General features: G+C 38.2%; 1 protein-coding gene across 2 annotated transcripts in view; it reads right to left on the bottom strand.

Annotated features, from left to right (window-relative positions):
* LOC106878476 (rhophilin-2-B) overlaps positions 1–17500 on the bottom strand; it is a 63795-nt gene that overhangs the window by 25104 nt on the left and 21191 nt on the right. Inside the window, exons 1-2 of one of the 2 annotated variants that reach the window (XM_014927695.3) lie at positions 15431–15589; positions 3491–3606 (exon numbers count right to left, since the gene is read on the bottom strand). In XM_014927695.3, the coding sequence (XP_014783181.1) occupies positions 3491–3606; positions 15431–15472 (158 nt within the window). In that variant the 5' untranslated portion in view covers positions 15473–15589. Of the gene's footprint in view, positions 1–3490; positions 3607–15430; positions 15590–17500 lie in introns of those variants that run through there. The other variant, XM_014927693.3, reaches the window with a different exon arrangement.

Here is a 17500-nt window from a genome sequence, read left to right as displayed (position 1 = left end):
CTACCATGCAATTACACACGTCATGCATTTTAACACTTCTATCTCACACACATACACTTTCTTTCTCTCATATTCCCACACTCATATTCACACCACACACACACAAAGTCTCTTTCTCACACACACACACATACACTCACATATACTACAGTAGAATCATAAAATTAATAAAATGCAAACAACGTTGCAAAGGTGCACTCTAACCTCTAAATATTGCACACATGCAGGGCCAGTCCTATGCACTGGGCAAAAATGTATATATACGTGTATATTCAATAATAGGATAAAATTTTTTACAAGAATTCATCATGTAGCTAGCTTCAAAAAAACCTCATAAGGGAAAAAAACCCATCATTTATTCCCTAGAATATATTTATTTATATTTATATAAGGGCATTACTATACATTAATGCCTCACCTATGAGGGACTGCTAAGGTCAAACTACCATACCCTAGCTGTCTCTCATAGCGTGAGGCATTATTGTATAGTAATGCCCTTATATAAATATATACGTGTGTATATATATATATATATATATATATATATATATATATATATATATCCCTCTATCTACCTATCTATCTTTCTCCTTACCCATCTCCCCGTCTCGCTCTGCTTCTTTCTGTTATTCTAACTTCTACTTCACTGCTATACACTCCTGTTTCTTCCTCCTTGTTCCACTTCCTCCCTCCACCATCCTCTCTGCTCTCGTGTGACCTGTGGTCAACTTTCTTTTCACTCCAGCCGCTGTGAAGGCAAGACGAACTACTAGCGTTCTACATCAGATTCGCGTTTGGCCGTACGGCTTTTTTATGTTGTTTTTACTGTCCAATTTTTCCTGTCTTGGTTTACGTTTGCCACCTTGGAATCCTCTGTTTAGTTGGTTGATCCACTACTCAGGAAGAGACTATTCTAGAGTACGTCCTGCCTTATCTTCGAAACGTAGAGTTAGAATAGAGGCAGCTGATGAATAATTCCAAGTGGCTTTCTGTTTTCCTATGTGTTCATTCCGTTGTCTGTAGTTCATTTTTCTAACGTCCTGTACCCTGATATGCATCTATATACACATGTAGATGAAAGTATATACATATATGTGTGTATACATGCATATATACTTTTTGTATATACATATACATATATATATACACAAGGGGTTGCTGAAAAGTTCCTGGCCTTAATGTTATCACAAAAGGCCTGATTGAAGGCCCAACTTTCCAAGTTCTTTTACAGGGCTTAGAAAAACTGAAGGACTACTGCAATAAGTGTGTGAATCTGACAGGGGAATATGTTGAATGAGTCATAATCAACTGATCTTCTTGAATTTTCTTTTATCCAAAGCCAGGAACTTTTCAGCACCCCTCATGTATAACCACACATGTGCATGCACACACACACACACACACACACACACACACTTACAACCACTTTCCTCCCTACTACATACCTACTTGGTTGAAGGGTCTTTGTCTTGCAAGTAACTTGGCAACCTCACTAGTGCTGGTGCCATGATAACAGCACAGACACTGGAACTCAGATACGGAGTTGGTGGGGAGGGGGAACTGTGTCATCAGATTCTGTTGAAACCATCCAACCCATGCTGCTCTCTGAAGCACCCCTTGAGTCTGTCACACACACACACACCCAATACACATGTGCACACACATCTGTGGGGGTGGAGGAGGTTAGCCTATCCAGGTTTATGCAGAAAACCCAAAAATGTCATCTTCATAAAACATCGTTGGGGCTGGGGGTGGCGGTACAGGTCGCCCCCCCCCCCACCTTTCCAGTTGCTACACTGAAGATAGCTGTTAAATGACAGTGATAATGTGTGTGTGTGTGTGTGTGTGTGTGTCTGTCTGTCTGTCTGTCTCTATACACACACACACACACACATGCACTCGTAGACACTATGTACTCTCACCAGACTTTACAGGTGTTGAAATAATAACATCTGTCATTTCTTTGTGACAAACAATTTAAATATTTCCTTTTTTCCCCATCATTTGCAATATGGCAGTTATCCAATTATATGTCCACTTCCTTCAGTCTGTGACATAATTCCACTCAGTCTAAAGACTGGGCAACATTTCTACAATTAATTCAGACTTCCTCTTATTATCAAATTGGTACGAGCATAGCTATGTGATTAAGAAGCATGCTTCCCAAAACAAGATTTTGAGTTCTGTCCCCCTGTGCAACACTTCAAGCACTGCCCTCAATAACCCATATACATATATATATATATATACATGGTTGGTGTATGGTAATCCTGGTGGTGGCGGTGGTGGTGGCGGCGGCTGTTGTGGTGGTGGTGGTGGTGGTATTCATAGTGGTATTGTAGGTGCAATGGCGGTGGCAGCTGTAGTGGTGTTGGTGGTGATAGGCAAGTCCTGATTGAGCAGACCTGTAATGACAGACATTCCAGCCATGACGACCATCCTGTCTTCCTCTTAGATACAAGGAACTCAGAATCACATCATCTAATACATACTTCTTTAAAGTCAGTAATGTGTGATTTGAAGATTTAGCTGCTATTTCTAGCAGGCCACATGATGACATAGAAGCTTCCCCTCCTCCACTGTTGGCTCACGATTGCAGGATTTGGAGTGGTGGCAGTGGTGGTGAAGATAATAATAATAATAATAATAATAATAATAATAATAATAATAATAACAATAATAATAATCCTTTCGGATCTATTTCAAAACGGGGGCACCAGTTTTCATTTATGTTTTATGTAGTGTTTTTGGTGCGCTGTAACAGTGTATATCGCATTAATCCCCTAACCCTAACCCTAACTAGACTGTTAACCCTAACCCTAACTCTAGAATCCAAACTCTAAAATTGTTACACACATAGATACGCACAGCGTAATTTATTATATAAACAATATATGCGTATAAATTACGATTAAACCGGATGAAATATGTCACAGGGAATAACATTTTTATGACCGCCCAGCAGTAACTCTATTCAGCTGAATAGACGTCAGTGATTGGTTGAAATTACAGAAATACGACAACTTTAACGTGGAATAACTTGCGATGTACGTTTTTTTGTTAAGAAGACTAAGAGTAAAAGATGTTTTATATGACACATTCTACCAGTGTCCCAAGTTTCAAAGTGTTTCGTTAGTGTTTCGTTAAGAAAATACTGGCGCCCCCGTTTTGAAATAGATCCATCCTTTCTATTGTAGACCACAAGGCCTGAAATTTGAGGGCAGGTGGCTAGTTGATTATATCGACCCCAGTGTGCAACTTGGTACTTATTTTATCAACCCCAAAAGGATGAAAGTCAAAGTCAACCTCAGCAGAAAGGGGAGGAGGATGCAGATGATGGAAACTGCTATGACAACAATGATGATGACCCCATCCCACCCCCCACCCCCAATATTTATGGGAGTCCAATGACGACAATGACAATGATGGTAACCCCAATACTAATGGGAGTCCACCATCAGGATTACAAATTAAATTGAAAATGACCCACCTGAAGAGATTCTCTGCCCCTGCTCGTAATCGCAGTTCTTTGTCAATTTCATCATTCAACTTTGACCTCCGAGTTTGTAGTCTGCCACGAGCGGTTTGATTCAAAGGGTCAACAAGCTATAAAATAGATAAATGAATGAATAAATAAATAAGTAAATATATAAATATCCTATTTACTTTATAAATCATCTTTTATTTTTTGTTTCAGTCATTGGACTTCAGCCATGCTGGAGCACCACTTCAAACAATTTAGTTGAACAAACTCACTCTAGTACTTATTTTTGATTACAAATAAGTTCACCACCATCAATTCACTGCAGGGAAAGTTCACTGCCATCAATGCACCACGAAAGGAAGTTCACCACAAGAAAAGTTTACCAAGAAAATATATACTCTTTACTCTTTTACTTGTTTCAGTCATTTGATTGCGGCCATGCTGGAGCAGCGCCTTTAGTCGAACAAATCGACCCCAGGACTTATTCTTTGTAAGCCTAGTACTTATTCTATCGGTCTCATTTGCCGAACCACTAAGTGACGGGGATAGAAACACACCACCAAACATACACACACACACACACACACACACACATATATATATATATATATATATACGACGGGCTTCTTTCAGTTTCCATCTACCAAATCCCCTCACAAGGCTTTGGTCAGCACGAGGCTATAGTAGAAGACACTTGCCCAAGGTGCCACACAGTGAGATTGAACCCGGAACCATGTGGTTGGTAAGCAAGCTACTTACCACACAGCCACTCCTGCGCCATAGTATCTCAGCATTAATAGTTTCCTTGTGGTGAACTTTCCTTGCAGTGAATTGATGATGGTGAACTTTCCCAGTGGTGAATCGATGAAGGTGAACTTACTGGACATGTTTATTATTAAGTCTGGCATTTATTCTGTCAGTCTATTTTGCAGAACTACTGAATTACAGGAACATAAACAAACCAACACCACTTGTGAACCAATGGTGGGGACAAACACACATATCTGACACACCATGCACAGACATCTGACTCTGACATCCATACACTCATACATCTGGTACACACACGCTCTTACTGGTCATGTTTCTGTTGGCTTCCAAGTCCCTTCAAAGGCCAGTCAGACACCAAGGTGCCACCAGCTTCCTGTCCAGCCCCACAGTTCAAGAGATTCTCCTTTCCAGTATCGCTGAAATGACAATCTCACTTCTAACAACACTATTTGACCTGCCTTGACCAATAGTAGCCCTGTTTCCAGTAACCAGCTTGGACTTCCTATATCTCTTCATTCAGTGAATTGGAACTGAATGAGCTAGGTCTCTATAAGAAGCCTGTGAAACTTTAAGTTGCATGGAACCAAATCAAACTGTTATAAATAACACACACACACACACACACACACACACACACACACATACACACATACACACACACACACACACAGTAAGCATGCTAAAAGTGGACATTAAAACCACGATGACAACAACCATGATGATGATGATGACAACGATGGTAATGATTACTGATGCTGATGACGACAATCACAATGATGATGATTATGATGACACTGATGCCAACAACAAAGATGATGATGATGATGATGACAATGTCAGTAATGATGATGGTGATGACAATGGCAACCAGCAGCAATGACCGATGATGATGATGATGATGACAAAGATGCAGCAGTAGATGATGAAAATGATGATGATACACACACACACACACACACACAAATAGGCTTGGGTGTGTTTTATGTGGGTGGGTGTAAAAGGAAATAGTTATGGAGATAGATTCTCATGTCTTAAAAGGACAAAACTTCTCAAAAGGTCAAATCCAAAGTCTTTTCTTTTTTTGTGTGTGTGTTGCTTGACCTTTCAAGGAAGTGAATTAAGGGAAGGGAGGTGCTGTCAGATTGAAAACAAATTTTATTTGAACATATAGCAGGGTGTGGTGGAAATGAGTCAAGGGTGGGGATTGGTTGGACAGAGCTAAGGTAGAGTGTCATGGTCATGGAATTCCTTTTTATTTTTCCCAGGGATTCACCTTATGGAAGTTTTGTAGTTTTTGTTGTTGCATTCTCAACTGTTGTTGTTGTTGTTGTTAATGATGATGATTATTACAACTCTGATGTTGGAGGGGACACAGTTGATTTAGCATGATCCTGGTCAGTCTTCAACTCTCTCTTTCTCTCTACCCCCCCTCTCTCGTCTCTCTTCCCTCCCTCACTTTCACATACACACATGCACACACACATACACACACACACACACACACATATATCAAACTCACCCTGGGATAATTATAACTATAACATGTGAAGAAGGAATTTAAACCAAGGAGTGAAACCACTTCATAGTCATTCAGTTTGTTAGAAACAGCAGCCAAATCCCTTTCAAATTGTTCCACTGTCTTAAAAAAAAAAAGAGAATAAGGATATCTGAGATAATTCTAAATACTTTACCTTGGTTGGTGGAAATAGATGAGGTTGGCACAGTTACAATGTCTTGGCCATCACCAGCCATCACCAGTCACAAATGACCATGGGATAGCACTTAGAAAGTTCCTCTCCAAGGTTGTTTGTGGAGACTGGCAGTTGCCCATGCATACTGGTCTCCCCTCTCCATGCTGCCAATGTTATCCAAGGGAAAGGCAAAGGCCGATACAGCTTGGCACCAGTGACGTCGCAATTCATTTCTACAGCTGAGTGAACTGGAGCAACGTAAAATAAAGCGTCTTGCTCAAAAACACAACACAGTTTGGCCCAGGAATCGAACTTACAACCTAACAATTGTAAGCCCGATGCTCTAACCACTGAGCCATGAAATAGTGATGATAATAATAATGATGATGGCAGTAATAATAATAGTAATAATCCACAAGGCCTGAAATTTTGTCAGGGAGGGGACTAGTCAATTACACGAACCCCAAAAGGATGAAAGGCAAAGTTGACCTCAGCAGAATTTGAACTCAGAACGTAAAGATGAATGAAATGTTGTGAAGCATTTTGCCCCTGCGTGCTAACAATTCTGCCAGCTTGCCACCTTAATAATAATAATAATAATAATAATAATAATAATAATAATAATAATAATAATAATAATAATAATAATAATAATAATAATAATAATAATAATAATAATAATAATCCTTTTTCCTATAGACACGAGGCCTGAAATTTGAAGGGAGGAGGCAAGTTGATTACATATCAACGACACTCCTAAAATACTAAAATGATGAGATGGTCACTGACGGATCTGCTTAAATCAGGTCTTTTCTTGGGAGCTGAACAACATTTGAGAAAAATAGAACAAAGGTGAAAGTCAGCAGCAGGAGCACCAGTAGTATATTGTACAACTAGTAGTGGTGGTAGTGGTGGTGGTGGTGGTCGTCGTCGTCGTCATAGTAGTAGTAGTAGTAGTAGTTGTTGTAGTAGTAGTAGTAGTAGTAGTGGTTGTAGTGGTGGTGGTGGTTGTGGGTGGTGGTGTCTGGTGGTGGTGGTTGTAGTGGCGGTGGTGGTGGTGGTGGGTGGTGGGTGGTGGTAGAGGTGATGGTAGTTAGTGAATAATGGTGGTAACTGTAGTCATAGTAATGATGGTAGTGGTTGCAATTATAGTTGTGGTGGTGGTGGTGGTGGTAGTGGCTGACAGTAGCAAAAACAGTAGTAATAGCGTTGTGGTGCTTCTAAGCAACAGATTAATCCATCTCCACCACTCCAGGAACAATTATCTTGCAGTTATAGAGACAAGTTCACTCTCTCTCTTACCACCTTCTCCTTTTCTTTCTCCCTCCTCTCTCTCTCTCTCACTCCTGCTTCAGGGAGAAAGGAGGAGGTGGTGAAACCAGGGTGGAAGGGTGAGGTTGATAGGTGCAGAGGTTGGAGTGTTTGTATGGGGAGGAGGGGGTGCATTAGAGGACAAAACATTCCTTATTTATCATTGTTTCACACACACACACACACACACACATGCACATGTATTTACAAACTCAAACATAGATGCTTACATAGATATACGCACCACAAATATGTACCACACGCATTCACATAAATACATGCATACATACATACATACATACATACATACATACATACATACCATATTTTCTGGCATACAAGTTGACTTGGGATAGAGTTTAAAGCAGTGGTCCTCAACCAGGGTCCACAGAAGATTCTGTCATTAAAATTTATGTGCAAGAAACTGGTTATATTTCTACCATGCTCAAAATCATCATTATCATCGTTTAACGTCCGCTTTCCATGCTAGCATGGGTTGGACGATTTGACTGAGGACTGGTGAACCAGATGGCTACACCAGGCTCCAATCTGATTTGGCAGAGTTTCTACAGCTGGATGCCCTTCCTAATGCCAACCACTCAGAGAGTGTAGTGGGTGCTTTTATGTGCCACCGGCACAAAGGCCAGTCAGGAGGTACTGGCAACGGCCACGCTCGAAATGGTGTATTTTACGTGCCACCTGCACAGGAGCCAGTCCAGCGGCACTGGCAACGATCTCGCTCAAATGTTTTTACACGTGCCACCGGCACAAGTGCCAGGAAGGCGACGCTGGGCACAGGTGCCATCACGATTTCGCTTTCGTTTGCCCCAACAGGTCTTCGCAACATTTTTGTATGCAGTAGGCACAGGCATGGCTGTGTGGTAAAAATCCGTTGTAAAATCTCCAGCTGTAAACCTCATTTCGAAACTGTCATAGTACATCCTCAATATTTTGATCACTTTGTCTGGAATGCGGAAGTGGTCCATGGCTCTTATCAGTAATTCATGTGGCACTGAGCCATATGCATTAGTTAGGTCAAGCCATACCACGTTCAGACTTCTCTTGTTCTGCTTGGCATCCTGGATCGCTTTCCAAATCGAAAAACAATGTTCAACGCATCCAGATATCCTGGGGATTCTGGCCTTTTGAACAGATTCATCAACATATCCGTTATTTTGTAAATATGTTACTGTTCTCCTCAAAAGATTTCCCATAAAGATCTTGCCTTCCACATTCAATAAGGATATCGGCCTAAACTGTTTTAAAGTCTTTGCATTGGAATCTTTCGGCAGGTATATACCTTCTGCCTTACACCAATCCTCTACTAGAGTCTCTTCGCGCCACAGTTGTCGGAGTAGGACAAAGAACTTCTTTCGCAGACGATTGCAATATTTATAAACTTTATATGAAACACCATCACTTCCTGTGGCACTCTTTGCTCTCACTTTTCTTATGAACTCATTCACCTCTTTCTCCCTGATGTCCCCAATTTGGAATTCGATATCAGGTTCTGAGAGATGATTTAGCCCATGTAGAGGTGGCAGTGGCTGGTTACGGTGCGGATCACTGTAGATTTCTTTGATATGAGCGCCCAATTCTTCTTTCATGCACGATAAAGAACCACTCTTCGGTTCAGTGAACTGCTTCTTAGTAAACCCGTATGGGTCCTTCAGAAACTACTCCCGAGTCCTTTTACTCTCCTTTCGACGATCATATCGGCAGATATGTTGTTGAGCATGAGGACATTTCCTTTTCAAATCGTTATACAGCAGCACGAGGCCAGGTTTTTCATCTTCTGCAGCACATTTCCATCGCTTTCTTAGGCTAGTCTTTTCCTTCCTCAACTGTTTCATTTTCCGGATCCACCTGCTTGGTCCACAATTTCCTTTCGCTAATCGGATATTCTCTTTCACTCCAAATAAATCCTTTCCTGTATCGTAAATTGAACTTGTTAATTTTCCCAGTTTCTCCACTGTAGAGCCTGTCATTTTATAAGGAGCTCAACATACTTTGTTTTCAAAGTCTTTATATTTCCCTTACATATATTAGCAGCAGGTCACAAAACCCTCAGTTTCCTCCAAGTACTATCTGATGCACCAGTTTCATGGCTTGCAGTTTCCTGACAGGAAGAGGTCTTTGCTGTAGCATTTATCGATCCACTGTAGTTTGAGTCTGGGGATGATTTGCCACATGTTTTATGATCAGATGTATATATATGTATGTGTATATATGCATGTGTGTATGTAGATATGTGTGTGTGCATATATATGTATATATGCATGTGTATGTATGCATGTATGTATGTATGTACATCCCTGTATATATGTACATTATGCATGTATGTCTATAATATATATATAACAGACTTTGACCTCAATTTCAATGACTGACTCATACTTTTTATATTTTTCCTGAACAAAAATACGGATGTTTCAAGTGAATGCATAACTCATCAAAATTAACGAATCAAACTTGCTGAACTCAAAATAAATCAAGCTTTAGATTAGCTAACTCAGCCAATGAAGGAAGCAGAAATATCTGAGAATAGCTAAACATTTGAACAAAGAGCTTAAGGCAGCTATGCATACATGACAAGTTCTATTCAATATGTATTGAATTCATCAGCAAGTTTCACCAAATATGAAGAGACTGCACCACAACAACCTATTTTATACTAACTTAAGTACACTGTGACAGCTGACACTTGCATTAGTTCTCTCTCCCCTGCTCTCTGTTTCTCTATCTTCCCCTTATTTCCCCTCTCTCTATGTCTATCTTATCTTCACATACCTACAGAAACTGCATGCAACTAAATCAATGTAACATTCTGTAGTTTCTCATCAGATGGTCATATCCAATACACCGTATGAAAAATAGAAAATGTCTTCTCTCATACTTTCATCTAAATTTCCAGTCACCTTATTGTACATGTGGTAAAACATATTTGTGTTAAACTGGTGACGATTTCATATTTGCCCCAAATGTTTTATATATGCATTGTATGTACATACATACACACATATTGTTGTGTGTATGTATGTATGCATGTGTGTGTCTACACACACACATGCCACATAATAGTAATAATAATCCATTCTACTATAGGCACAAGGTCTAAGATGTGGAAGGGGATAATCGATTCCATCGACCCCCAGTACTCACCTGGTACTTATTTTATCAACCCTAAAGCTTCCAAACCACCTGGTTCCAGGTTCAGTCCTACTGCGTGACACCTTGGGCAACAAGTGTCTTCTACTATAGCCTCAGACCAACCAAAGCCTTGTGAGTGGATTTGGTCGATGAAAACTAACAGAAGCTCTTCGTTTGTGTGTATATATGTGTGTGTGTGTGTGTGTGTGTGTGTGTGTGTCTATATGTGTGTATATCTTTGTGTCTGTGTTTGTCCCTCACCACTACTCGACAATCAGTGTTGGAGTGTTTTGTCCTTGTAACTTAGCAATTCAACAAAGGAGACCAATAGAATAAGTACCAGGCTACAAAAAGCCCTGGGATCGATTAATTCAACTAAGACCTTTAAGGCAGTGCCCCATCATGGCCACTGTCAAATGACTGAAACAAGTTAAAGATGAAAGAAAAGATAAGGTATATATACATATATATATATATATATATATAGAGAGAGAGAGAGAGAGAGAGAGAGAGAGAGAGATATATAGATATATATACATACACACACACATACATATGTACATACATACATGAATACAGACACATACACACCCACAGACATATAGGTATACATGGACATATGCATACATTTGTACTTACACACACACACACACATATATATACATAGGCATATGCATACATGTACACACATATAAAAACACACATTCATAAATACACACACATATACACACATATATATGTGTGTGTGTGTATATGCATACAGACATATATACATGTATGTACATGCATAAACCATGAATATACATACCTACATCTCTATTTATACATTTATGAATACCTCCATACACAGAGAAACAGCTGACAGGAATTAGAAAGAAAAAGGAGAAAGGCCATTTACTCTTTGTCAAAGCTTTCTAAAGATTGTTTTTATAACTTATTAAGTTTCAAGCCCTTATTGTCTTCTTAAATTGAAGGATTTATCTGTCTACCTTAATTGAACTTAAGGCTAAATAACAGAAAACATTATTGAGAAGACTAATTGTTTTTGTTGCTGTGGTTGTAGCTTTCATTGTCATTGTTGTTGTTGTTGTTGTAGTTATTAAATCCTGGGTTTAACATTGAATAAGTAGATCTGTCATTAACTCTTTTGATGTCATCGTACACCAAAGACTATTTTGATTCTGGGAGTCAATTTATTTGACTTAAACCTTTCGAGACATTGCTCCAGCATGGCTGCAATCAACTGATTGAAACCAGTAAAAAAACAACAGATAAACGATAAATGAATGCAATTATGACTTATGACTGATACGTCTGGTTTTCACTGACAAGTGTACATCAGTCAAAGAGAAACAAGAAGAAAAGTGAAATATAAAAAAAAATGCAAAAAAAAAACAACAGCATACATATAAAGAATTCAAAGAGAAAACAAATGATAAGAATGAGTGAGGAGAATGGGAATAGAATTATGCGGTGGTGTTGGTGTGGGGCGGAAGGATTTTCCACCAATGTTCAGGTTTTTATCCAACTGGTCAAACCAGAAGAACCAACGAGGGGTTTGTAAGTGGTTTCTTAGTGATACAAGATTGAAGGGCTATTATTTTTTGGAGTATCTGTCTGTTAGTCCCATTGCTGTCTTTTATTAATTACTCTTAAAGCTCCTGTCACTATGGAGATGGTTGTTGTTATTGCTGCCACTGCTACTACTGCTATTATCATTATCGTTGTTTTTTAGCTTCTAACCAAGCACAAGTAGAAATATACCTGTGAGGAAACCACTACATTTTACTGTTATTTAGCCCCTGGGCAGCCAACCCAGGTTGAGCAGACCTATGATGAAAGACATTCCAGCCAAAAGGAACCATTGTTCTCTATAAAAGGAATTGCATCTTTCATGTTCTTTTTGATGGAAGACAAGAGAATGTGATCTAGAAGGAGATTTAACTGTTATCTCTAACAGACCAAGCAACTACTTAGAGACTTCCCTCATTCTCCTCACCCACCCTCATCAATGCACTCTCTTCCTATTTCTTATCTCTGTTATGTAAACAATTTTTCATATTAGTCAAGCATACTTGAGTATGAGGGTATTGCACAAATTCTGGAATCCAAGAAAGAAAATGTGACACATTTATCTCCTCTCTCTCTCTCTCTCTCTCTCTCCACTCCCCCCTCTCTCTCTCTCCCCCTCTCACATGAGTGCACACACATATACATGCACAAACAGAAATTTGGGGCTGTGCTTCCCAACCACATGGCTCCTGGTTCAGTCCCACTGCATAGCACCTTGGAGGCCAACAAAAACCTTGTAAGTGGATTTAGTAGATGGAAACTGAACGAGGCACATTGTATATATGTATATATCTATGTGTGTGTGTGTATGTCTTTGTGTCTGTTTGTCCCCCACCACCACTTAACAGCTGGTGTTGGTTTGTTTATGTTCCCATAACTTAGCAGTCTGACAAAAGAGATGGATAAAATAAGTACTAAGCGTAAAAAATAAAGACATAAGTCCTGGGGTTGATTTGTTGCAGTCAAGTAAAAGATAACAGATATCTTTTAGCTCACAGATAGACAAACACACACACACACACGCATGTGCGCGCACGTGCATGCATGGGATATGTAGCACACTGCCTAAATACCAATCTTGAGAATAAGGCTTCTCAAACTGAGAAAGGAGAAGGCTGATTTGGAGACTACAGATCCAAGCCATCACTGGAAGTGTAAAAATCTGTAAAACTTTCCGGGCGTTTATTATTAAAGAATATATGTGCATGTCGAGACGTGCAACTATATGCATGAGAATACATGCATAAAATAAGACATACAAATCTGCACATAAACATACATACAAATTATATCCTGTTGGTGTTGTTGAAATTCTAGTGAAGGAGGCTTGGATCTAGGTTAGAAACAGGTTCTTTCTCTATTGATAAGAAATCTTGAAATAAAATAACACACACACACACACACACACACACACACACACACACACACACACACACACACACATACACTGTATGTCTGGCTCTATACAGTTTCCATCTACTTCTACATGAGGAACAAACAAGGGGATATGACAAAGACAATAGAATCAATCCCTAATAGGTAGGGGGCCTTGTCAATGATCAAACAAATTCTAAACCCATAAATCAAACCCACATGTCGCACATGTATCAGTATATAATATAAAGAAAATCGTAGTGTTAGGTACTACAACTAAACATATAGTGTACCGCAGGGCTATGACATGTGTACACAACATAGAGTATATTGCAATATTGGTTGGAAAAAGAAAATGCTTAGTTAGTTTTTGTTATTGACTGGTAATTTATTTCATTGACCCCCCACCACACGGGTGACAGGTAAAATAGATGTTAGCAAGATTTGAATTCATTGTATAAAGATCCAGGAAGAATACTACAAAGTATTTTGTCTGATATCCTATTGAAAAGGAAAGTGAGGGGAGCGAGGGAGGTGTTGCCTTCCAGCGATTTTGTCAGAAGCTGGGTGAATGTAACACGAATGGCTCGCTCGAGTGAATAGGCATACTCTAAGCAAGCGACGCAAAATCAAGGTTGGATGAAAAGAAAAGTGTACTTGCCCAAGAGGTCAGGATTAGGGTTAGGGTTTTTCTGGGGTTTCACAAGCAGCCCTTGAAAGTTTCCCGCTTTTGGGGATTCAACTGTAACTTATATTGCTTTTCTTTATTTACACATTCCAATCCCACTTGTTTTGTACTGTCCTGTATTGTCCCCTATCTTATATATGAACCCTCAGTGGTTAATAAAAAAAAGATTATTATTGTTGTTGTTGTTGTTGTTATCATCATTATTATTATTATTATTATTATTATTATTATTATTATTATTATTATTATTATTATTATTATTATTATTATTATTATTATTATTATTATTAGGCAGCAAACTAGCACAATCGTTAGCATGCTGGACAAAATGCTCAGTGGTATTTTCTTTCAGCTTTACATTCTGAGTTCAAATTACCCTGAGATCAACTTTGTTTTTCGTCCTTTCAGAGTCAACAAAATAAGTACCACTCAATCACTGGGGGTCAATGTAATTGACTTCCCCTTCCCTCAAGAACTTCTGGCTCTGTGCCAAAATTTGAGGCCATAATTATTATTATTATTATTATTATCATTATTATTATTATTATTATCATTATTATTATTATTATTATCATTATTATTATTATTATTATTATCATCATAGCCGCCAAGTTGGTGGAATTATTAACATGTCAGAAAAAATGCTTCAGGCATATCCACTGGTTTTACATTCTGAGTTCAAATTCTGCTGAGGTTGACTTTGTCCTTCATCTTTCTGGGGGTTGATAAAATAAGTACCAGTTGAATACTTAGGTCAGTGTAATCAATAGTCCCCTCCCTCAAAATTTCAGGTTTTGTGTCTATTAGAAAGGATTATTATTATTATAAGTGGCCTTTCTTCCGACTCTTTACATTCTGAGTTCAAATTTGTCTTTCGTTCTTCCAGGTTTGATAAAATAAAGTATCAGTCAAGTATGGGGAAGTGAGGGGGGTCAACTTAAATTTCCCTGCCCCTGCCCTCAAAATTGCCTGACCTTTTGAGGGCAAATTTTGGCACATAAACATACATGTGGGTTTGATTTATGGGTTTAGAATTTGTTTGATCATTGACAAGGCCCCCTACCTATTAGGGATTGATTCTATTGTCTTTGTCATATCCCCTTATTTGTTCCTCATGTAGAAGTAGATGGAAACTGTATAGAGCCAGACATACATGTATGTTTATGTGCCAAATTTTCAAACAGCTAGTTGCATTATTGTGATGGTGATGATGACGACAATGATGATGATGATGATGTTGGTGGTGGTGGTAATAATGATGGCAAAAAAGTCAACAAAGAAGAAGAAAAGTGAGAGTGTGAAGCAAATATATGCACAAAACTTCAGACTAGACACACACACACACACACACACACACACACACAAATTAAAAAACAAAAAGCAACAAACCTTTGATCTCCGTAACAAAAAGACATTTAAATCCTCTTCCATATCTCATGCAAAATTACCATTCCAATAAATACAGTTTTTGTGTTAAAGACTATCCAGAAATAAGATAAATATCTATATATTTATATATAATTTATATATATATATATATATATATATATATGTGTGTGTGTGTGTGTGTGTGTGTGTGTGTGTGTGTGTGTGTCTGTATCTATGTATATGTGCACAGCTTTATGTATGTATATGTATGTATTGTATGTATGCTCAATTTATGTATGACTGCACATTCCGATATATGTATCTGTAAATCAATATCTATATAAATGTATCAATATATACATAGATACAAGATTGTCATGTACCAACTACCTAATATTTGTCATAGAAAACATTTATGTAAACAAAGAGTTTACATACATAGAAATTTGTATGTATATATGTGTATATATATATATATGTGTGTGTGTGTGTGTGTGTTTGTGTTTATATATGTGTATATATGTATTTGTATGTTTGTAAATAATAGTTAGGGAGACTATATATATTATATATATGCGTGTGTGTGTGTGTGTGTGTGTGTGTGTGTGTGTGGTTATGTAGAGAAAGAGTACTCTACAGGTAGTCTAAGTAACTATATCCATATTGGCATTACTGTGTTTATGTGTTCATATATATATATATATGGAGAAAACTCAGGTTAACCTGATGGCCAGGCCATGCATATACATCTCTATCTTTCTAAGATCAAGATTTTAAAGGCAATATATTTTCTGTTTCTTTTTTTCTCTTTATTACTGTTAGTATTAATAGTGGTGGTGGCATTGTAGGTAATGGTGGTAGTGACAGTAGTAACAGCAAGTGTAGTAACAGTATCAGCAGAAGCTATAATAATATGTAGGAGAGGTGTTGGTGGTGGTGGGGTTTTTTTTTGGGGTTTTTTTTCTATGTTGACAATGTGTGACAGGTAAGAAAGAGAAAAAAAGCCAGCTTAAAGTAAGTACTAAGTAAAGAAAAAAGACAGAAGAGTGGTGTGTGTATATGTATATATATATACGTGTGTGTGTGTATGCATCTATGTATCTGAATATGTATGTAAATATGTGTGTGTGTATACATATGAATATATATGTATCTGTATGTGTGTATGTATATATGTTTATATACATAAGTATGTATATGTATATACATTTGTGTATGTATATAGATGTATGTATGTGTTTAAATATATATACAATATACAAAGGTACATCAAATCTTGATAGATATATAGATACATAAATAGATGTGTATACAGGTGTATGTGTCTATCTATTTATCTATCAATATATATATGTATGTATGTATGTATGTATATGTGTATATATATATATACATATATATATATATATATATATATATATATATATATATATATATATATATGTATGTATGTATGTATGTATATATGTGTGTGTGTGTGTGTATGCACACACACACACACACACACACACACACAGAGCAGAGGTGACATAGTAAAAAGGGGGACAAGAGAGAAGGAGAGAAAAGACAAATGGGAGAGAGAGGAGTAAAGATTGGAGGAGAGAAAGAGAGCAGGGTGATAGAGAAGACAGGTGAGGTAGGTGAGAATTGGCAATGAAAGACAGGTAAGCATATAGGTGGGGGTCAGCAACACCATATGACCATCACCATTATCGTGGACAGCATCACTGCCATAGGCACCAAAATCACCACCACCACCACCACTACCACTAGCATCCCCATCACCATCACTGCTACCACCAATACTGTCAGCATCTCTCCCTCAGACAGCTGGAGCCCTGAGGAATGGCCACAGGGGTTCATCAATCATTATTTTAAATGGCCATCATTTCCTCCTCCTCCACCACCACCATCACCATCCCTAACACCTCTCTACCATCTCTAACACAGCCACCACCACCACAACTACCATTATTATTATTATTATTATTATTATTATTATTATTATTATTAATAATAATTATTATTATTGCTGTTGCTTGTTTCACCTTCCTCTTTCCTCTAACAACAAGTGTCTCCTCTGATCACCTG

The sequence above is a fragment of the Octopus bimaculoides genome, chromosome 16 (assembly GCF_046866305.1).
Source record: "Octopus bimaculoides isolate indiv1 chromosome 16, ASM4686630v1, whole genome shotgun sequence".
NCBI classification, from domain to species: domain Eukaryota; kingdom Metazoa; phylum Mollusca; class Cephalopoda; order Octopoda; family Octopodidae; genus Octopus; species Octopus bimaculoides.
Note: the sequence above shows the minus strand (reverse complement) of the source record. Positions and strands in the feature narration are given on the sequence as shown.